The 23,249-nt window shown below is 45.3% G+C and overlaps 1 protein-coding gene across 4 annotated transcripts in view; it reads right to left on the bottom strand.

Annotated features, from left to right (window-relative positions):
* The window catches only part of LOC138259404 (golgin subfamily A member 4-like), a 407,876-nt gene that overhangs the window by 197,554 nt on the left and 187,073 nt on the right, over positions 1-23,249 (bottom strand). For all 4 annotated transcript variants that reach the window (XM_069207148.1, XM_069207147.1, XM_069207150.1 and 1 more), the window contains 2 exons: positions 15,449-15,577; positions 14,180-14,302 (listed from right to left, as the gene is read on the bottom strand). In XM_069207148.1, the coding sequence (XP_069063249.1) occupies positions 14,180-14,302; positions 15,449-15,577 (252 nt within the window). The remainder of the gene's footprint in view (positions 1-14,179; positions 14,303-15,448; positions 15,578-23,249) is intronic.

Raw genomic sequence — 23,249 nt, 5'->3', positions numbered from 1 at the left:
GTTGTTGATGATGATGGCATCAACAGTAGTATAGTCGATGACTTGATCAATGTCAGATTTGTCCACAAGCTGGTCTTTGTCATTGGTATGCTAGATGATAAAATTCATGAAGACTCTGTGAATGATTTAGTCTTTGGTGATTTTGTCGATGGGTTGGTCATCAACAAGGTTCACAATGGCATAGACGGTTGTCTTGTGGACTGAGGCCGGTCTTCTCCATGTCTCCTCTTAAGAGCTGTTGTCGACGACTAGTCATCATACCGGGTTTTCGACGACGGTGCTGTCAACTGTGCTACTCGTGACCTTTTGACATCCTACAAATTCTTCATTTTAGAGTATGGCGGTGGCGGAATATCTGTGACACTTTCCTTTCTTTTACCCATGATGGAGATAATGGGCTCAAAGATTTTTTGGGGAGCCTTTTTATGGATTTTCTCCTTAAGCTCTTTTAAATAAGATAATGCCTCAGTTGTAGATTCTATAAGACATTTTAACATCTTTTTATCCTTTGAGGATTTAAAAGTTGAGCCGGATTAATTCCCTAAGAAAGAGGTTTCATTTGCCTTATTCTTCTGAAGTGCTCTCAAAAGCCTTCCATCTTAGTCAGTGACAGTTTTGGCAGAAAATGTTCTTCAATTTTCTGGTCTTTAGGTAAATGGTCAGGGTAAACGCAATACATGCATTTCCCATGGCGGTCATCAGAGAACACCATTATTTTCCCACAAGAGTCACATGCCTAAAATAGGCCCTTCCTACATGATTATCTCAACACAAACCCCCTACTTAGGTAAAAGTAATATTTCTGAAGAAATACCTGGAATTATCGAAGGGATGCTACTCTCTAAGACATACAGTAGAAATCTTAGGTCAGATGGTCTGAGTGAAGGCTAAAGCTGGAGGCACTCTTCTACTATGAGGTGGATGAGCACCTGACGTATCACTCTTCGAATGCCATGCGGACTGCTGTTTATTACACTGCAGTTGGAAATTTGTAGTGAGACTGCTACATCGACAATGGAAAATTATTGCAGGATGTCAATCTATGAAGGATTAAATGCTGAAAAAGTGGCTATTAAATAAGTGAAGGATTGGGGTTATGTGTACTGATGAGTTAAAAAGTAGTAGTAACTCTGCTAGCAAGATTTTTAAATTAAGAGGATTTCAGAAAGGAACTGAGAGTAGCAGGGCATTGCTGGGTGGAGGAGTGCCACTTTAACAAGGGACACTGGAATTATATGGCAGTGGAGATCCTAAACATCTGAAAATGTTGACTAAATTATGCGACAAGAGAGCTTAATTTATGCTGTAATTATGCATACTCCATTAAAACAGCTCTGTAGTACAATATGAACAAGTTACTTACCTTCATTAACACCTTATCTGGTAGAGACAATATCTAGCTACAGGTTCCTTACCTTAGAATTATCCCAGACATCGGACTGGATCTGGAAGCTTTTTCATAAGCAGTATCCCTACGCGAAGCCAGGTGGTGTCATTCAGCTCCAATGAGTCATCTGTGCCAGAAGTGACACCCACGGCATCTACTCAGGTGCCACTCAGGCGCGCTGACATCAGTTTGTTTTCACGACTTTCCATGCCAGAAGCGCAGAGCCATGAAGAACACTCACCAGAGGTATGGAAAACCAGGACATTGAAAGGGAATTAGCCCTGTCTCTAGGAATCCGTGGGCCGGTGAGAAATCTGCAGCTAGATATAGTTTCTACCAGATAAGGCACTACCGAAGGTAAGTATCTTGTTTCTCTGATAGAGACTTCTAGCTGCAGAACCCTTATTGAGAATAGATACCCAAGCAATACCATCCCCGGAGGCGAGTCTGCAGACCAATTCCAGACAAGGAAGTCCTGCAGGACCAAACGGGCAAAATGTCCGTCACAATGGACCTGACTGTCTGAGATTGGATCGAATACTCTGAGACTGGACTACAAAGCTGCAGGCGATGGGCACGGAATACCTGGGAAAAACCTTTTGCAATCACATCCTCTTACAGATACAGTTTGAATGGGGCGTGCCACATCCCCAGGTCCCTACTTGGTAGCTGCAGCTCACGCTTCTCAAAGACCAAGTCTTTGGAAAAACTACTAGGGATCGTTGTCACACTATATAGCTGAGATACAACCTTCTCTATCAATAGATTGAGAGGCGCTGAAAGTAGTACTGAGGGGACACTGCATACGTACGATGGTGGGAACCAGGGCAAGCCTACAGAAAGACTTAGTACACATTGAACAGACATTAAGAGCTTTGGAGCAGTTGGCCCATGCAGATTGTACATGCCGGGCTGACCTAACAGAAGCTCTGAACTGACATGCCCAGCTTATTGAGCAACTATGCTGCCTATATTTCAGGGCAAATCAGACAAAAATGCATGCAGAGGAAGATGCGTCTGGCCGTTTATTAGCATGGCTATTACGCAGTGCCCAACCCCATTTGCCCATCACTGCCATTCAGTTGGCCCCCAAACATGTAGCCACCACCCAGGATGACATACACCGCGCATTCACTATTCACAACCGATCTCTCTACAACCAGCCACCTGAGGATCGCCTGCAGACCATCCACGACCTTCTTACCGAGACTGACCTACCCTCACTAGAACCTGGGGATAGAGAGGAAATTAACACACTGGTTGAGCTACAGTAGATACGAGCACCGCCACGCAGAAGAGCCTGGGCTCAGATGGGCTCCCCACTGAGTTTTATACGGTATATGAATCTCTGCTGGCCCCCAAATTGTTGGAACTATATCAGTCTGCTCTAACAGAGGGCTGCCTGCCACCCTCACTAAAAAAAATCCCTCTAGGGGTCCCTTCCCAAGACTTGTAGGAACACCTTGGAGCTATCCTCATATCACCCACTGTCCGTGCTGGGGTCGGATTAAAAGAGTCATAGCAGGTCGTTTATATGAACTTATGCCGCGATTGGTCCTTACTGAGGAAAATGGTTGCATATCTGGACGGTCCACCACTTTCAATATTTGCCGCCTGCACAGGGTGATGGAGCTCGCTCCAGTTCAGTGGCCATATGCAGCATGCATGGTGCTGGATTTGGAGAAAGCTTTTGATATCATAGACTGGGACTATTTATTCTCAGTACTGACTAAGATGGGTATTACATGCAGACTGCATAGAATTATCGAGTTACTGTACTCAGAACCTACTACTAGAGTTAAAATCGGTCACTGGATATTACAACACTTTCTTGCAAACAGGGGCATGCAACAATGTTATCCGCTGTCCTTGCTGCTTTTCATCCTGGGGTTGGAACCAACTGCAGAGCAGCTTCGTCATAGTGGCCAAAACTGAGGAATTCCGCTGAACGGAGAGGTGCATGTTGCTTCGCTATATGTGGATGACATTCTAATTTACACATGTCATTTTCAAAAGGGTATAACCAACATTCAGAACATCTTACAAGCCTTCTGAGGTGCCTCAGGATTAAGAGTAAATTGGGCAAAGTCCTGCTTATACCCCCTTAACTCACAATGTCCTCCACAGCAGTTCATAGTAGATCAACAATATATAAACTGGGAGTCGCACATATTTAGATATTTAGGGATACACATATATCACAAGACACAGGATCCAATAGACGGCAACCTCACTAAAACCCTTGCATCGCTGCACGCACAAGTGACATTTTGGAGTACGTTACCTCTTATGGTACAAGGTACGGTGTCTCTATCATAAACAGTGATACTCCCTCGTCTATTGTACTACTTCCATAATCTTCCAGTACACATCCCTAGATCCACATTTAGCACATTCCATTCTGCCCTGGGTAATTTGATCTGGAACAAGGAGAGACAGCGTGTGGCGCTCTCCAAGCTACAGCTGCCCATAGATAGAAGGGGTCTTAGGAGCTCCAAATTTTAAGCACTATTATTTTGCGGCACAAATACAGTGGCCTGCAAGCTGGCTAGCGGGATGCCTTCCTGAGGAATTAGGACTGCCCACCCCTGAGCAAGCACCGAGTATGGTTCATCAAACTTTTCTCCCCCATGCACGACTTCCATGCGTCACCAAGAGACTAATGAAGGTCGCCTACATTCGCTTCCACCGTAGTCTTGGGTTAATGCCACAAGTTCCCCCACATTCTCCCGAAATACCCATATATTCCATGACCCCATTCACGGACATGATAGGGAGAAAAGGGACGGCAGGGTGGGATGATGCTGGAGTAGAAACCCTAGGGACCCTATTTCAGTACAGAATGCTCATGCCTTACGACAGCTTACAGGATGAGATAAGACTACCAGCAGGTCACTTTCTAGCTTATGCCCGTCGAGTTGCAGAGCTTGGCAGGCTGTGGCGCATTACAGACACAGAGCCTGATCAACACCCACTTGTACATGCCCTGTGTAATACGGGAGGAGGCCACAGACTCATTACATGGTTTGATTGTACCCTAGTGTACACTATACGCGACCTATTAGCTGCCATCCACTCCAATTGGGAAACCTACATAGGTAGAGAACTCATAAAGAAAGAGTGGGACAGAGCACTTCTATACTCTAGAAAGCTGTCTAGAAATGCCAAATTTCAATACATACAGCATAACATCTTACACAAAGGGTATTCTCACTACACTAGATGTTTGGTTCCCCGCTAAATGCCCACATTGCCACCAAAATTAAGCAGATATGATACACATGATTTGGTGCTGCCCAGCAGCCACTGGATTGTGGATTGCTGTTTCTGAAGCATTGAAGAAGGTGACTGGACATACAAACCTCTGCATGATAGAGAGCTTATTACTAGCATTTTTCAAATGCTTGCCAAATGCAATAGATGTGAACTGCCTCATTTACTTGGCACTACTAATGGCTTTGCCATGAATTGGAAAGCTCAGGTATTACCAGATGTCAAGCATTGGTGTGCAGCAATGCTAAAGTAGTGTAGAACTGAAGACCTGGCATTGTGGCGCATAGAAGTTTGTAAACGTGTGAGCTACTGCCCAGAGCAGGAGACTTGGAAACACTATTGCAAGGCCTCCATACATACAAAGAAGAGCTAATTGATTAAACATGGATATGTGACGGCAAACACACCTTCCTGAAAATCTGGGTTTGCTGTCTTTCCTTTCCCTACTCCTATGTAAGCTACAAGGCTCCCCCCCAGACACATACACTGTGTCGTTTTCCAACAGACATATCATTCTACCGTCACCTGTATTGACTCTACGGCGTGTGAACCAAATGACTCCTGTTGATACTATGATTGTGTAATTGCAGTAGAAGAGATAAGTATGCATATCTCTTAAATGCATGCTACAATAACGCTATTGCAATTGCTGTACGCTTGTCACTATGATAAAATTCAATAAAATTAGTTCCAAAAAAACCATGAAGGACTTGACTCTCCAGGCACTAATGTTTGGTAAACATGTGCAGGGAAGCCCATTTTTGTGCCTGGCAGATATCCTGGACGGGAACTCCATGTACCAACGCAGTGGTTGCAGTTTTCACTCTGGTAGAATGAGCACGCCAGCCCTCAGGGGGTTGCTTCTTGGCCAGTGCGTAGCAAATCTGGAGATGGTCCTTTCTGCACAGTACAACCCTTTTTAGCTCAACATACTCCATGAATAGTTGATCATCCACCCAGAATCCCTGTGTGTGGTCAAGGTAGTGTAGGAAAGATCCCTCTTTTTGGCATGGTTAACCACACTTCTTGCGTGCTATCAGTGTGCTTGGACAGTTTTCACTGGGATCTTGCTATTCAGGACCCCAGTGATTATGGTCTCTCCCTCTAAATTTGGTTGCTTAGGACTTTGCACACCCCACAATTGGCATACATATGCCCTAATATAAGTCCCTAGCATATTGTACTTTGGTACCCAGGGCATTGGGGCATCAGGGGTTGTCCATGGGTTGCAACATTTTTGTGTCACCCATGGAGCCCATGCAAAATGTGTCTACAGGCCTGTAACGGCAGCATGCGTAAAAAGGTGCATGCACCCTTTCACCACAGGTCACTGTAACTCACCTCTATGGTAGGCCCTCCTAGCTCAGAGGGTAGATTGCAGGTACCTGTGTGTGAGGGCACCTCTGCATGAGCAGAGGTGCCCCTACGAACTCCAGTTCCATTCGTAAGTGCGGGGAAGCCATTTTGCCTGTGTATTGGACATAAGTCACTACCTGTGTCCAGCTACATAATGGTAACTCCGAACCTGGGCATGGTTGGTATCAAACATGTCAGAATCATACCACAATACTGTTGTCAGTATTGGTTGTATGATTCCATTCACTTTGGGAGCTCCTCAAAGGGCCTCTAGTATTGCTCCTACCCGTCTTCTGGGGTTTTCCGGGCAGCTGCCATCCGACAGACGGGCATCTGCCCTCCTGCTGCTTGACCAGCTCAGGCAGGGGAAGGCCTTCTCCCCTTGAAAATAGGTGCTACATGTTTTGGGAGGGGTAGCCTCCCAAGCCACCGGTATTCTTTGAAGGGCACATTTGGTGCCCTCCTTGTATAAACTTGTTTGCACCAGTCTGGAGACCCTCGCCCCTGCTCTGGCTTGAAACTGGCCAAAGGAAAGGGGAGTGACCACTCCGCTGTTCATCACCACCCCAGAGGTGGTACCCAAAGGTCCTTCAGTTGGCCACTTTGTTCAACCATCTTGAATCCAAGATGTGAAGAGGACCCTGGGAGCATCTGAGTGGCCAGGTCATGCTTGTGACGCCACAGCCCCCTCCTGATAGGTGGTTACCTTGCTAGGTGACCAATCCTCCTTCCTGGGCTATTTAGGGTCTCCCTCTTGGGTGGGTCCTCAGATTCGACATGTACAATTTTACCAGGACTCCTCTGCATTGTTTACTTCATCTTCTGGCCACTGGAACTGCAACTGGACTCTTCAGGAACCAACAATCTGCAACTCCAGTGACGACTCCGCTTTGCAACATTGTTTTTCCGGCTCCTTCCGCCACCTGCAAGATTTCCCCAGCTGTGCATCCTCTGAGGTCGATGAGACTCCAGCCTGCACCAGGAAGTAAGAAGGAATCTCTCTTGGCGTGAAGGATTCACTCCCCTGCATCTGCAGGCACCAACTGCAACAGCGACCAGCTGCGTGGATCTGTTCTCCTCTGGAACTCTGTGGATCCTGCATCCCAGGTGGTGGTCTGGAGTGATCTCCTTGGTCCTCACTGCCAGCTATCCAACATGGGAGACAGTAAGCCCTTTGCCTCTCTTTGCAGGGCAGTACCCCTGTGCACCATGACTCTTCCAGCTACCAGTGCTTGTTTGCTCCAGCTCCAAGGGATCTTCAGGCTCTGTGTAGCCCCAGCCCCCAGCACAGTCTCCTCTCTCCTGCTCCAGCAACGTGGGACTCCTCTTCAGAAGTGCTGACTGGGCCCCACTGCGACTTACTCTGCCTGCTGCCAGTAGGTTGCGTGTGGGAACTGCGAATGCTTCTGTTGGTTCTCCCGACTTCTGAGGGTCACCTCGGACTCCCCTCCTTGGGTAGAGTCCCCTGGGCCTTGCTGGCCATCTTCAGCCTTTCAACTCTTCTTTTTCTTTCATTTCATTTGCCAAGGCTTGTTGATGGTTCTCTGGCACCACTGACCCACTGCAACCCAACAGCCAACGTGGGACACCATCTGCATCGCTTGAGGGACTCCTCTTCATCTCCAGCACAGCACAGCTGGTCTTCTTCTTCCCCATTGACCTGGCCCTGCATCCACAGAAGGGTGAGCAGCGGCTCCTGCAAAGACCGGACACTCCATCACAAAATGGACTTGGTCCCCTTCCTTTGCAGGCCCTCTTCTGCGAGAATCCACTGCTGGGTTCTTCCAGTCTTGTCTGGATTTTGCACAATCCTTTTCCTAAGTCCTCCTGTTAGTTTTGGGGAAAACCAGGTAATGACCTCTGTTCTCCTGGTCGCTGGGGTCACTTTGATACTTACCTCTTGGGGTTCCTAGTTCCTCCAGCTCCCCTTTAACGACTCCACATCCTTAGGTGGGAGAATGTATCTTGCATTCCCCTTTCTTAGTATATGGTTTAGCCCTCCCCTAGGAACTTCACTATTTTCTAGTACTTTTGTGTCAATGCTTGTTGTTTCTATGCTATTTTCCAATTGTTAATGTGTATATAATTAGTGTGTACTTATCTCCAGTTGGGTGGAACTGCCTATAAGTATTCTAGTGTTGTGTTTCTATAATAAAGTACATTTATTTTATTTTTGTAACACTGTGTGGTTCTTTCATCTGGGATAGTGCTGTGGGACTATAGTGGTATTGCATAAGCTTTGCATGTTTCCTAGATAAGTCTTGATTGCTCATCCACAGCTACCTCTAGTGAGCCCTGGCTTCCTAGACACTGCCTACTCTTCACCAATAGGGGATACCTGGTATAAGGCTATAGCACCATAGGTGCTCACCACACACCATGCCAGCTTCCTACAGGTAGAGCAACAATGCTTGTTTGGGGTCCAGACGCTGGAGAAACTCCTCATCCTTGGACGGGTAAGGTGGAGCATAGAAAGTAGGTAAGGTGATGGATTGACCTTCATGACAGGGCATGACCACCTTTTGAAGAAAGGCAGCCCGTGTCCAAAGCACCACTTTGTCAGAATGAATAGATAAATAGGTTGGCTTAGATGACAAGGCCTTTAGTTCACTAACTCATCGAACAAATGTTATAGAAACAAGGAAAGCCATTTTGATGGTGAGCAACTGCAGGGGTCAATTGTGAAGCGTTTTAAAGAGAGTGCACATCAAGAATGTGAGAACCAGAGCCAAGTCCCATGAGGCTTGATAAAGGGTGAAGGGGGAAAAAAGATGAACTAACCCTTTCAAGAATCTATATACAATAGGAGATTTGAAAAGAGAATTTTGACAAGGCAATCTTAGGAACTCAGAAATAGCAGAAAGATAACCCTTAAGAATGCCCTCCTGGGCAAGAGATAGACTGAAGAGAAGAATCTGAGAAAGGGCATATGGCGGTGGGGGGGGGATGGAGTGCAGAAATGGATCGCCACTTGCTAAGAGAGCCGCAACTTCCTTGCGGAGAAGGGAAAGATGATTATCCGTCAGTCTGTCTTGAGATGGTGGAAAGGTTGCCACAAAGGGGAGGAAGTACCCCCTGCAAACCCCCCATCCGCTGTTATGGACTGCCACTGGGGCAACGGATGGCATATCCTGCCACCAACTGGCACCTGTGATGATATAAAGGCAGATTAGGAGTATTTGGAGGAGTGCTTTATTTGTAAAATATTAAGTGCTGGTGCCCCAAACCCTGCTCCGACACCTGCGGCTAGCAATATAAAAGGTCAGAGCACGAATAGCAAGGGTAAACAGTCCTGAATCCAACTCAGGCCTCTTTTATTTACTGCCAAGCACTCCCTGCCCCATTAACTCACTTTTACATTTCTATATTTCTTTTCCTCTGTCTTTTTGTTTTGTTTTTTCCTCTGTTGGCCTGGGAAATGTCTGATGTGGAAATGTAAGTACCAGTCCCCAAAATAAGTGCCAGTGCCCCCCATCGACAACCACTGGGTCAAATTAAGCAGTGGTTTAGAGGCTGCAGCTGTCAGGGGTTGGGGAAGTGGACTCACTTGACCTCTAGTTGCCTGATCCAGAAAGCCCGAGGATATCGGTCCCTCGTCACGCAAGGCTGGTAGCCCTACCCAGAGCCACAAAAGGAGGGAAAAGCAAACTGGCGGTGGTGCCGGGGCAGAGTATAAGCCCAAGGACGGAGCCGTAGCCCAACTGCCCATGAAACATTCAAGCGTTGAGTCTGCTTCAAAGAAGACATGACATCCCCCAAAAGTCAGTAGTACGAAGCCAGGCTGGCACCTAAGGGCCACTGTCAACAAAATTGTTCTGGCCAGTGAATCGGCTGTGTCGAGTCCACATCGAATTGTGAATTTTGCTGCTTTTCTCCTGTCTGTTACAGCTTGATAGACACAGCCCGGGCCTCCTCCGGGACCACAGGCAGCACCTGTGGAACCATATGCACACAGGGTGTGAGAATAGCAACCCAAAAGGCATGTGGTGTTCAAGGACCACAATGCCAGGCTGGTGGTAGAAAACATCTTCTTTCCAAGTGTTTCCAGCATCTTGGACTACCTCTCTGGCGGAGCAGTAGGGAACACGTCAGGGTTGACATGGGAGGTGAAAGCCTGGACCACAAACTCTGAAGAGGTGGTATGTTGCATGAGGAAATGTTGGTCCCCCGGAACGGGGCGGTGGCAACTGGCAATTTTCCTATTCACAGGAGCCTCTGTGTTGGGATTGGACCAGGTACCTAAAAGAACAGCCGATGGGGAGACTCCCCGCTGAAGCACCTATGTCAAGACATTCGTCTTGACTGCCACTGAAGGCAACTGTATGTAGAGGACCGCCACAGCTCTCTGCACCACCATGGCAAAACATGCTCCCTCCTTCACAGCAATGGTGGGGGGAGAAAGCATGTCATCATCTGGTGAAGCATCAAGGCCACTAGTTTCATCCAGTTCCTCACACCAGTCCATATCTTGCTCCGGAGTCCAAGCTCATAGGACTAGGGCTCAGGATTTGATCTGGGAGGCAAGGCTCCAGATGGCGCCAGATACTGCATCTAGCGATGCTCCTCCAGCTGCGTACTGGAGTTGGGGAGTAAAATGGGGATGGTGCTGCTGGTGGGCAACGGTGGGGCCAGGGAAGGTCGAGGTGATATGACTGGATAGCTCCGGATCCAGGAGTGGATCCCTTGGGCCCCACTTGCATCGGCAGGGGCCCCTGCCAACCCCGCAGGCCCAAAGGCGAGCCAGAAGGGTTGGCATGAAAATATGAGGCACATGGTGTAATAAAATTCATCTAGTTGGGTGGGGATCACTCGGGCTCTGGGAAACTTGGGGAAGCGCGGAGTCAGCCTGGACGCAGGCTCAAACGTGGAGGAAGGCTTAGTATGCAGACACTTCTGTGTCTTGTTGGCAAGAAGTCAAAGTGCGCTTCAACTTCTTTTTCTTCTTGTTTTTAGACTAACCCGAATGTCCTGAAGATTCCGAATGCGGTGGCGACCTCGGACTCTGTGACTAATCCCGGGACCTTCCTCTCGACCGGGACAGCAACTGGCGCAGAGTCACACAACAGGCCACTATCAGCTAGTGGGAGTGCTCCCTCAAAGCCTTGGAATTTATTGTGCGGCAGTCGGAACACAACTTCAGGTCATGGTCACGTTTGAGGCACAACAGGTAAACAAGATACAGGTCCTATATCGGCGGGTGGCAGGTCCTGCAGGCTTGAAGACGGCCTTCTTCTTAGACATAATGTCACATAAGAAGGAAAATCTCAAAAAAGCCTTGACAAAACATTGAAAAAGTACAGTCATAAAACAATTAAAGGGGTAGCTCTTCCCAGATCTGTAGCTGGGTAGAGTGGAAATGAAGTACTGATGTAAGCATGCCTGGGGGGCCCCTATATAGGTGCCACGGACATCACTTCTGGTGTGGATGACACTGACAACACATGCAGAGCTGAGCAGCGCCACCTACTGGCACACAGAGGTACTGCTCACAAAAAATCCTCCTGATCCAGTCTGATGCCTGGGATAATTCTAAGGTAAGGAATCTGCAGCTAGAAGTCTCAATCAGATATTTAATTTAATATCTATCACATCATTTCTGATTAGGATCATCTGCATTTTTGTGATTCTTCCAAAGTCTGAACAGTTGAGGACACCGTCTGCAATGTGGACATGATGTTATGTTAATAGTGTCAACAGTGAAAAAGAGTCATGAGTTATCCTACACACTGTTTGAATTACATTTAAGTATTTCAAATTTTAGTTTTCTGCTGCAGGAGAGAAGACCTTCACTGAGACCATCAAAAGGAAATCTTTACTCTATTTGGGCAACTTTTTTACCTATTTAAATGTATGATTACTGTGATCAACAACTGAAGGTGAAGATTTTTATAAAGTGGTTGCCAATAAATCCTACCTGACTTTAAGAAACATTTAATTGATTTATTTATGCATTTTATAGCTTTTGTAAAGCAGTGCGTACCACTTCCTTTCGTCTCAGAGCACTCAGGGAAGGGATGCAAGGATGACAAAGAAAAGAGTAGCGTTTCAGAAGAACAGGTTAATCAAAAGATTGAAAAAGATTGTTGACAGGGGCCTATCTCCTTGGGTGTAATCGAAAAACAGGGGTAACCAAAGCCATGGATAAAGAGGTCAGTTTTCAGAGATTGTCTGAAGTTGAGGAACTCATTTTCAAGTTTCAGAGTGATGGTAAGTATTCCACAGAGAAGAGTCATTCACATGAATCTTTCACCAAATGTTTTGTACCACATCTGACAAATGGAGAGAAGGCTGAGAGGAATAAGCTGCTTGGTGAAATAGCTTGAGAAAATTGAATTGAAAGCTGTCTTGGGTAGAGAGTGGAGAATGTTGGTGCCAGAGAGACGTGATGATGTTGGCTCATGTAAACATGTGTTGACTGGAATGGTTCTAAACTGTCTGTAGTTTTTATTGAGAAGTCCTGAATAGATGGATTGTAATAGTAAATGTGGGACATAATAACTGCAAGAACTAGTGAAATTTACTGCTGAATTGGAGGAGACTTAGGAATTCTCTAAGAAGACATAGTTAGTGTAAGATTGTTAAGAGCAGTTCTTATACAGGGTAGGAATGACAGCACCGGCATGCCAGTGAAGAGGTATTGAAACCAGATGATTAATGGCAGCATTTCCAGCACCCCGTAAAAGTGCTTCATTTGTTCTTTGCTGAAGAAGGGATTAACCCAGAAACACATATATGTGTCCAGAGATGTACAGCAAAGGCTGCACCTATTTAGAGGTGAAATATTTAAAATTAACAGAGTACGATATTTTGAGGAAACTACATTTATCATGATGCAATGGGGCTGATCGTTTGCTGGGATGTTCGGCAGGTGTGCTCCAAACTGTTTGTGACTTTAAAAAGGTTCCCTTGAGCCACTGGGCTGACGAGCTCTGGAGCAGGCACTGGCATGCCAATGAAGAGGTATTGAAACCAGATGATTAATGGCAGCATTTCCAGCACCCCGCAAAAGTGCTTCATTTGTTCTCTGCTGAAGAAGGGATTAACCCAGAAACACATATATGTGTCCAGAGATGTACAGCAAAGGCTGCACCTATTTAGAGGTGAAATATTTAAAATTAACGGAGTACGATATTTTGAGGAAACTACATTTATCATGATGCAATGGGGCTGATCGTTTGCTGGGATGTTAGGCAGGTGTGTTCCAAACTGTTTGTGACTTTAAAAAGGCTCCCTTGAGCCACTGGGCTGACGAGCTCTGGAGCAGGCACCGGCATGCCAGTGAAGAGGTATTGAAACCAGATGATCAATGGCAGCATTTCCAGCACCCCGCAAAAGTGCTTCATTTGTTCTCTGCTGAAGAAGGGATTAACCCAGAAACACATATATGTGTCTAGAGATGTACAGCAAAGGCTGCACCTATTTAGAGGTGAAATATTTAAAATTAACGGAGTACGATATTTTGAGGAAACTACATTTATCATGATGCAGTGGGGCTGATCGTTTGCTGGGGTGTTAGGCAGGTGTGCTCCAAACTGTTTGTGACTAGGAATGACAGCTCAACCTTAAAGTACAGTCCCAAATTTCAGGCCCATTCAACAGGGTGCAGAGGAGTGCTGAGTGATTCCACCCATATCGCAGGAAGAGGAGGGGGGAGTTTAAGATATCAAAAAGCAAAATCTCAGTTTTGTTGTCAAATTACAGACAGAAATAAACCAACATGCACAAGAAGCATCAGTACAGTGTCACAGAATGAAATAAAATCAATTGAAATGGAAAAGGGGGAACTTTCACAGGAAGCGATGGATACTATAACCATGCACAACACTGAATATTACTTTAGTGTTAGAGGTTCTGCCCTTGCACAGTATGAGGAGGAGGAGCACAAGCACGAAGCAAGACAGCAGTCTTGTTCCTGTGCAAATATAGCATCAAGCGAGTAATGAGACATCAAACTATGACATCTCTTGAGGAATCTTTAGATATGACTGGGACAGTACTCCAGGAACGTCATGTGAGACTGGGACAACAATTGAGAAATCTTATAATGCTATATAACATAATTCCAGGAACATGTAATTCAACTTTGACATTATTTTGTTGTCTGAACACCACTACAAGTAGAGACGTTTAACTTAATCCAGGGTGTTTATTTGGGCAGTTTACCTCAATATCAGCTTGCAGTTGTTCAACTTTGCTCTGGCAAATTTGAGTCTCCCGCTCTGCCCTTCGGACAGCCTCCCTCAGTTTCTCCAGCTCCTTCTCCCCACTCAGGTGTTGGGCTTTCAGCTAGTGGGAGAGATGCAAGGGAGAAAATATCTGTCAGGAGAATGGAGCACTTTTTATGCTGATGAATGAGAAAACAACAAGGGGTGGCACTAGAGCTAACGGGCATGAGGCATTGATATTTCTAAGAGCAGCACTGCAGGATTACAGTTTCTGTCTACCGTTCAAGACACCCTGGGAATTCAGGATCATCTTTTAGGCCGCAGGTGATATATGACAGACCCATACCATATCTTACTCATTAAAACAAGAGAATATCCTGAAATATTTTTAATGTCAAGATTGTGGCTCCCTATGGAAGTCAGTGCTTCTGGACTGTAGGATAGTTATTTATTTATTTAGATTGTTTGATCTGATGTGAACTGGCTTGTGACCAAACAGCCTTTTCATAAATCAGTTGGGTCTCCAAACACTTAAAAATCAGGGGAGTCCTCTTTATTGGAGGATTGTGGATAGTAGGCAGAGATTTCAGATCTGATCAACAGTGTTTTCCATATGTATTCAGGAGAGTTCTCATTCTTTTTTGCTGAATATGGCAGCGCTTACTGAATGGTATATTGATGGGGTTGAAAAGACTCTTTGAAGAGGCTGTTCTTCATTTTCTTAAATCGTTCAATATTTGTCTGATTTCTCACATGTTCCGGTCCTGGGCCACTCAGCCTCAATGTGAATTGCAACTGAATGAGCCCCTATTCCCACATTTGCATGGCTAACCCTGAAGTTTCTGCTGGGAGGATAGGTGATGAATATAGAATTAAGGCATTTTGTTATCTCCAAAGCAAGGTCCCTCCAAGCTGAAATAAAGCACATTACAAAAAGTGGAATGAAAGGGCAAGTATAACATAACTCTTCGAGGAAGCCTATTGTTGACAGCACCAGTCAAAGCAGATTGTGTGGTGAAGAAACTGCCTGTGATAGGTGTCCATCGACCAGTCACAGTATTTTTATAAAACAGACTTCCAACTTGCGTTCTATTAACATTTAAATGCCTTAAGACCCTCTTCAGCAATTCTAAATGAGAATGATGCTTCTTGAAATGAACCATGGTTGTCCTGTAAATCTGTGAGATGCTCAGGACAAATTACCCAAGCCATTCCAAACCTTCAGCGCAGTGTTATCTAGTAGCATGGCTCCCTAGTCTCATGGTACCTTGTCTGCCAGGGCCTGCAACTCCTGCCCATTGTTCTTTGCCTGTTGAAGCTCCTGCCGCAGACGGGTGCACTCTTGCAGATGATGTTGTTCCAGGGCCAGGCACTGCTGTTGGTGAGTACTGACATCCTGCAGAAAAATAAAATCGAATAACCAACCCTGAAAGGGTCCACTTAGATTTCCCCATAGTTCATGAACAAAGTGGAACTGCAATTAAATGACTGCATGTGGATGACATATTTTTCCATCATTATCACTATTCTTTTTTTTTTTTTCAGAATTATTCCACCAGCCAAGGAAATCCAAAAACACTGTTAAAATGCATTACTTTGGTTCTTTAAAAACAAAAATCCTACGCTCACGTCTTTCTTTTCTTAAAATGCACAGGATGAGTCCATAACTGCAAAACTGGGACATCATTTCAGACTCACAGCCAGACAACTGCCATCGTTATTTTTTTCTCAGCAACCACCATAGTTGTATATATTTGCTTATCATGAGAACATACCATAACAACAATGCTTTTTATTTTGTTCTATTTTCCTTCATAATTTGTCCTTTTTCAAATAAAATTTGTTTTCATTAGTTCTGTTGCTTTTGGTTTTGCAGCATAAAGATTAATATTTGTGGTGGAAATATGTGCAAGTGAGATTGGTTAAGTGAACTTTTTTATTGCTTCAAAACAAAGACAGAGATTAGAGACCTCAAACCTCTGTGTTTCTGGACCCTGGAAGAGAGAGGCCATGCTTTTTCAGTGCAAGTTTAGTTTACCACAAAATGAACAGCTTCCTGGGGACCTTCTGCAGAGGTTGCCTCCAGTCTTCAGGCATGTGAAAACGGTCTCCATCCCTATAGAAATGATCCAGAAAGCATATGCGTCTCTCTTAAAAATTACTGAGGGCCTCAATTTAGGACAACCGCTGTAAATCAGTGGTGCTCCAGTTCAACCAAACATGAGGTTACACTGCTCTATTTAGTGTTGAGGGGAAGGTCTGTGTTTACACAAGTGAAATCTCTGCTGCCTTCGCCAGTGTAAACCTCTGACATTTTCTGTGTCCATGTCCACCAAGTAAAGCATGCCTGCTATGCAAAAGATGCCATACACGGGAAGGGAAAATGGAAAATGGCTCCAACAGGCAGGGAGAAAACTCCCTGCATATCATGGTCATTTGTATTTTTGTGATGAGAAAATATATATATCCAAAATGCTTCAGAACCCCAAGGTTAACCCTCCTTTGAGAGGAAGGAAACGTGCAGCAACCCCCCATGTGCGTTTCCGTCAAATTTGGGCCTCCAACCCGAGAGGCGAGTTCTTCGGGCTCCCTTTCTCCCCCATTAACATATTACATTTAAGGGACACAGAGAGAGATGGGGACAATGTCTTTCAAGATGTATGATGATTGGCCTTAGGAGAAAAGGCATAAAATGTCTTCTTATGCGAGTTTCCCTCATTTAGTGTCCGATGATCTGGTGGATCCTGATGGTGACCCTGTGTTTGACCCTACGTCAATTCACCATCCTAATTCGTCGGAATGGTTTCCTTCCGACCATGTTTCGGAATAAGTTTCCTTTTAGCTCAGACATGCACTAGATAAGACATCTACAAACAAATTGAAGTCCGAATGTCTCAGGCCTTCCCTTCCCTTTAAGGTGGCTGATACCCCTGCCATCTACCCCAATATGCTGCTGTTTTTTACTAAATTTGGGAAAGATACCAAAAAAGGGGTTGATTGTGCCTGCCGAACTGTCAGGACAGACTTCTGGACCTAGCTGGACCTTTGACTAGGATTTTTGATCTTGCTGAGGAAGCAAACATGGAGGGCACTCAAGTGGAACAGGAGATGCTTTCAAACTGGGCTCAACGAGCGATATGTATGTTAGGCAGTGCCAAATCTTATATTTCGCAAGAACGACACAAAAGCCTTTTGCTCAGGATGACCCCAAACTCAGCTCATTAGTCTCCAAGGAGGAAGATCTCAATGCAGACGGCCTCCTCTTTGGTGATTCCTTTATCAAGGAAATGAGCAAATATGTCTCTACATTTAACTCATTGGACAAACTCATTCGTCTATGAAAAGGATTTTTTTCCAACAGGTTTTTTGGAAGAGCCGGCAAAGGAAGGGGTTGATTTGCCAGCCGTTAATCAGCAAGAGGGCAATCCCTCGGCAGAAGCTCCTGCATCCAAGGCAATCAACTTGACGTCTATCAAGGGTACAAACCCCAGTTCTATCCCCGCCGGTTCTGCGGAGGCCGCACCAGGGGATACAGATCCAAAGTAGACCAACTTGCAGGTAAGAACTTCCAGTTCTGGCCTTCCTCCAGTAGGAGGCAGACTGGGCTTATGTTTAAATGCTTGGCTTTCTATAACCTCAGACCCTTGGGTGATCCAAACGGTTCAAGGTTACTGCATAGAGTTATACCAAATACCTTGTCAGTCCTTTCGGCCTCATCCTCTCCTTTTTTCTCGAGACCAATTTCATCTGGTTCACGATGAAGTACAATCCTTACTAACAAAGCAGGCTATCGAAGAAGTTGTTTACGACCCCTTCGGATTCCTCAGTACCATCTTTCTAGTTCAAAAGAAGAACAAAAAATATCGTCCGGTTATAAATCTAAAGGAGTTCAACAATTCGTTGTATACCATAATTTCAAGATGGGAACTATCCTCCATCTCAGAGATCTCCTCCTTCCCAACGATTGGTTGGTTCGTACACATCTTCAGGACGCCTATCTTTCAGTGCCTGTCCATCCCTCCTTCCGGAAGTTTCTTCAATTCCAGTGGGAGACTTCTTTCTTTCAGTTCAAAACTCTTCCCTTCGGTCTTTCTTCGGCCCCTTGGTGCTTCACCAAGATCCTCAAACCAGTGGTGGCCTCCTCAGAGCTCAAGGGATAAGGCTTATCGTCTTTCTCGACAACTTCTTTATCATGGCAAAGGACAAGTCCTCCCTCATGACTCAGTTAAATCTTTGTCAGGGCCTTCTGTCACGTCTGGGTTTTCTCATAAATCTTCAAAAGTCTGTCTTAATCCCTTCCCAATGTCTCGAGTTTCTGGGGTTCTTAGTCAACACAACGGAGTCAGTTCTTCAACTTCCCCAGCACAAGGTGTCTTTGATTAAGAAAGAGATTTGCCATGCCTTGTCCCTCCCTTGTTGTTCCCTACGATCCCTAGCTCGTCTGGTAGGCCTTCTTTCTTCCTCCATTCAGGCCATATTTCCTGGTCCCCTTCATTACAGGGCCCTCCAGAGGTTGAAAATCCATCACCTTCGCAAAGGCCTCACCTACTCGGATCCGGTCATCCTAGATTCGAAGTCCAGGGAAGAACTTTCATGGTGGTTGAGTCATTTAGATGCCTGGAACGGGAGAACAATTTTCTCTGCCGCCACAGATCTTGTCTTAGAGTCAGATGCAAGTCTGACAGGTTGGGGCGCAAGATGTGTTCTACTCTCGACTGGGGGTCGATGGTCCGTTCAGGAGTCTTCACTGCACATCAACTGTTTAGAGATGCTTGAAGGTTCCTTTGCCATCCAGTCCTTTACAAAAGACAAGGTAAAGTGCTCCATTCTTCTGAGAACGGACAATCTATCTGCAGTAACGTACATATACCGCCTAGGCGGAACAAGATCCAAACCTTTGGCTCTCCTGGTCAAGAGTCTCTGGGAGTTTTGTCTCCACAAAAACATTTCAGTCAAGGCAGAATATCTCCCTGGCAAACTGACGTAGTGGCCGATTGGTTCTCCAGACAAACCCAAGACTCAAGCGAAGGGCATCTTCACCCTTCCATTTTCAAGCTCCTTTCTTCTCTGTGTCTTTAATGAAATCTAGCCTTTCTGACATCAAGGCAAGGAAAATCTCAATTTTCAATACAAAAAGTTCAGAAGGCTTTTCAAACATGCCACCCACTTGGCAAAATTGCATTGTCATCATGTAGTGAGCAGCGCTTGAAGCAGTGATCCCTAAATAAGGTGGATGGTCCTCTGCCAGTGTGGTGTAGCCCATAGCCTCTGACATCCCCATACCTTCACAATATGATATTTGATTTTAAATGACACTGGTGTGCTGGTTTTCCAGTTCTCCAGCAGTTAATTATGGCACAGAGCAGATTTGCTGTCATGCACTTATGCTTTTTCTGATCACTATAATACCAGTTTGTCAGACATCTCTGAGCTGACCTGGGCACTCTTCCCTACCCTCTCTGCTGTCCACGAGCAAAGGCTCAGAAGAGCCACCGACAAACAGTGACTCCCTTGGGACAGCATTACAAGTCCCATCTCTGTGTCTAATTGTGGGTGGCCCGTTCTTTCTTGCTCACGATCTCCCAGGCAAGATGCCACCCTTTGATTGGCCGCCCTCCCCGCGACTCACTCATATAATCAGTACTTTCGGTTGGCGGCTACCAGGTAGGTCTAGGTGCAAGGGCTACATTGTGCACACGTAAGTACTGTTGTTACTCCCTTTGGTTTATTTTTCACTTGCAGCGGGCCCTGTGTTACCGGGCTCACGTGCCTGTGTGTCAACCCCATTCCCTGCATTCTCGACCCCGCTGAATGAGCAGTTTTGACGCCTTTTAGAGGCTCTTAGTGTATTTTACTCTTATGGACATCTCGCCACTTTGACACACTGCCTGTACAAATGTTGTTATCCATTCAAGCGGGACATGTTATACCGGGCTCTTGTGCCCGTGTGTCAACCCTGTTCCTTGATTTTTTATCCTGCCGTATGAGCGGTTGTGACGCCTTTAGAGCCTCTCAGTGCATTTCACCTTTATGGACGTTTCTCTACTTTGACACTCTGCCGGTACAAATGTTACTACTCGACAATGTCCGCACCCTGTTTACTTTGGGGCTTGCCGGGTACACCGCGATATGCCAAATTGGTGCCCACTTTTGGTTATCCGTCTGTTGTTTTTCTCAGCGATGTCTTTGGCGTTGACTCACTCAGGTGTGAGTTCCCCCTTTCTTGACCAGCCTTGACTCGTTGAGGTCCGTTGATTCATACTTTTTCATTCTTCTGGAACTTGCTCCCTTAGGCCAATGAGCCGGTTATTGAGTTATTTTCTTAACTAACGGTGGGTTTTTACACACCATCTGTTTACTTCATAGGGTCTACAGGGAGTGCAGAATTATTAGGCAAATGAGTATTTTGACCACATCATCCTCTTTATGCATGTTGTCTTACTCCAAGCTTTATAGGCTCGAAAGCCTACTACCAATTAAGCATATTAGGTGATGTGCATCTCTGTAATGAGAAGGGGTGTGGTCTAATGACATCAACACCCTATATCAGGTGTGCATAATTATTAGGCAACTTCCTTTCCTTTGGCAAAATGGGTCAAAAGAAGGACTTGACAGGCTCAGAAAAGTCACAAATAGTGAGATATCTTGCAGAGGGATGCAGCACTCTTAAAATTGCAAAGCTTCTGAAGCGTGATCATCGAACAATCAAGCGTTTCATTCAAAATAGTCAACAGGGTCGCAAGAAGCGTGGGGAAAAACCAAGGCGCAAAATAACTGCCCATGAACTGAGAAAAGTCAAGTGTGCAGCTGCCACGATGCCACTTGCCACCAGTTTGGCCATATTTCAGAGCTGCAACATCACTGGAGTGCCCAAAAGCACAAGGTGTGCAATACTCAGAGACATGGCCAAGGTAAGAAAGGCTGAAAGACGACCACCACTGAACAAGACACACAAGCTGAAACGTCAAGACTGGGCCAAGAAATATCTCAAGACTGATTTTCTAAGGTTTTATGGACTGATGAAATGAGAGTGAGTCTTGATGGGCCAGATGGATGGGCCCGTGGCTGGATTGGTAAAGGGCAGAGAGCTCCAGTCCGACTCAGACGCCAGCAAGGTGGAGGTGGAGTACTGGTTTGGGCTGGTATCATCAAAGATGAGCTTGTGGGGCCTTTTCGGGTTGAGGATGGAGTCAAGCTCAACTCCCAGTCCTACTGCCAGTTCCTGGTAGACACCTTCTTCAAGCAGTGGTACAGGAAGAAGTCTGCATCCTTCAAGAAAAACATGATTTTCATGCAGGACAATGCTCCATCACAAGAGTCCAAGTACTCCACAGCGTGGCTGGCAAGAAAGGGTATAAAAGAAGGAAATCTAATGACATGGCCTCCTTGTTCACCTGATCTGAACCCCATTGAGAACCTGTGGTCCATCATCAAATGTGAGATTTACAAGGAGGGAAAACAGTACACCTCTCTGAACAGTGTCTGGGAGGCTGTGGTTGCTGCTGCACGCAATGTTGATGGTGAACAGATCAAAACACTGACAGAATCCATGGATGGCAGGCTTTTGAGTGTCCTTGCAAAGAAAGGTGGCTATATTGGTCACTGATTTGTTTTTGTTTTGTTTTTGAATGTCAGAAATGTATATTTGTGAATGTTGAGATGTTATATTGGTTTCACTGGTAATAATAAATAATTGAAATGGGTATATATTTGTTTTTTGTTAAGTTGCCTAATAATTATGCACAGTAATAGTCACCTGCACACACAGATATCCCCCTAACATAGCTAAAACTGAAAACAAACTAAAAACTACTTCCAAAAATATTCAGCTTTGATATTAATGAGTTTTTTGGGTTCATTGAGAACATGGTTGTTGTTCAATAACAAAATTAATCCTCAAAAATACAACTTGCCTAATAATTCTGCACTCCCTGTATTTAGTGAATGGCAGCCAAAGTCAGTTTTTGACACTCCATATTGGTTATGATATTCACCAGGCACCCTCATGCTTGCCCCACCCACCCAGTGGGCTTTTCATTCCTAAATTGCGACAGTGATCATGCCACTACATTTCAACATATGAGATTATTGATCTCCCAGTTTTGATCAGTGCAGCTCCCGCTTTAGTAAGATGGCTGGGGCCTTTTTGATATACTGCATACTTAGTGTGGCAACTATACATCTCCCAGGTGTCTTGGTAGTAACCCTGCTACAGAACGGGTATTCTTTTATGTATTAATTTTTCTTTATTTCAGGGCCACTGTAGTTCCTCGGCTTGCATTTTCCCCAGGGGCCCTTTCCCTAATATAGGAGGGTAAGAGACCCACGTTTAATTACCTACAGCTTTTCATGGTGATTGACACATGGAGTTGGCGGGTCTACAATGAGTGAGAATAATATTTTGACACATAGCATGTCTGCATGTAACCACCGAGTGCCACTACACCATTCTGTATATTGATGTTGTGACACTAGTAATTGTATGTATTTTTCTGTCTTCTTGTTTTTTCCCACAAGTCCATAACTATTAAGGTTTTTGCATAGCTCTTTATGTAAGTTACATTCTTTCCAAATTTCTCACACTCACTTAAGTTCTCCAGTGTAGCTTAGCAGTTTTTGTTCTTTGGTCTGGAAAAGCGCCACCTGATCTGCATGGACAATAAAGTTGTGAAACATGTCAACTAGTATCTAGGGTAGAAGGATTAATCATTTCTCTTCCTACTTTCATTTTGGTAGTGTGAAGGAACATTATTTCCTTTATCACTCCCCCTCGTTTTTAACCTTGACCTAGATCCTTCGTGTTGAATAAACATACTGTTGGTAGGGTCTAGAGCCAATTTTAATTCACACTCTCCAGCTTTTCACTTCTCCTCATAGATCTGAATCTACCCCTACGCTAAATCATGGTGCGCATTCAAAAAGATCTCTGGCAAAGGGCCTCCTTGAGGGGCCCGTTGGACATTGCAGCGCCAGTCCAACAAGGAGCAGGCCCCATGATGAAGCATGACATCCATTGGGTGTGTGAGGGCCCTTGCCTCTACTTTTAAGAGTGCCCTACCGACCTGTGG

This window comes from Pleurodeles waltl, chromosome 9, assembly GCF_031143425.1.
Source record: "Pleurodeles waltl isolate 20211129_DDA chromosome 9, aPleWal1.hap1.20221129, whole genome shotgun sequence".
In the NCBI taxonomy this organism is placed as follows: domain Eukaryota; kingdom Metazoa; phylum Chordata; class Amphibia; order Caudata; family Salamandridae; genus Pleurodeles; species Pleurodeles waltl.
Note: the sequence above shows the minus strand (reverse complement) of the source record. Positions and strands in the feature narration are given on the sequence as shown.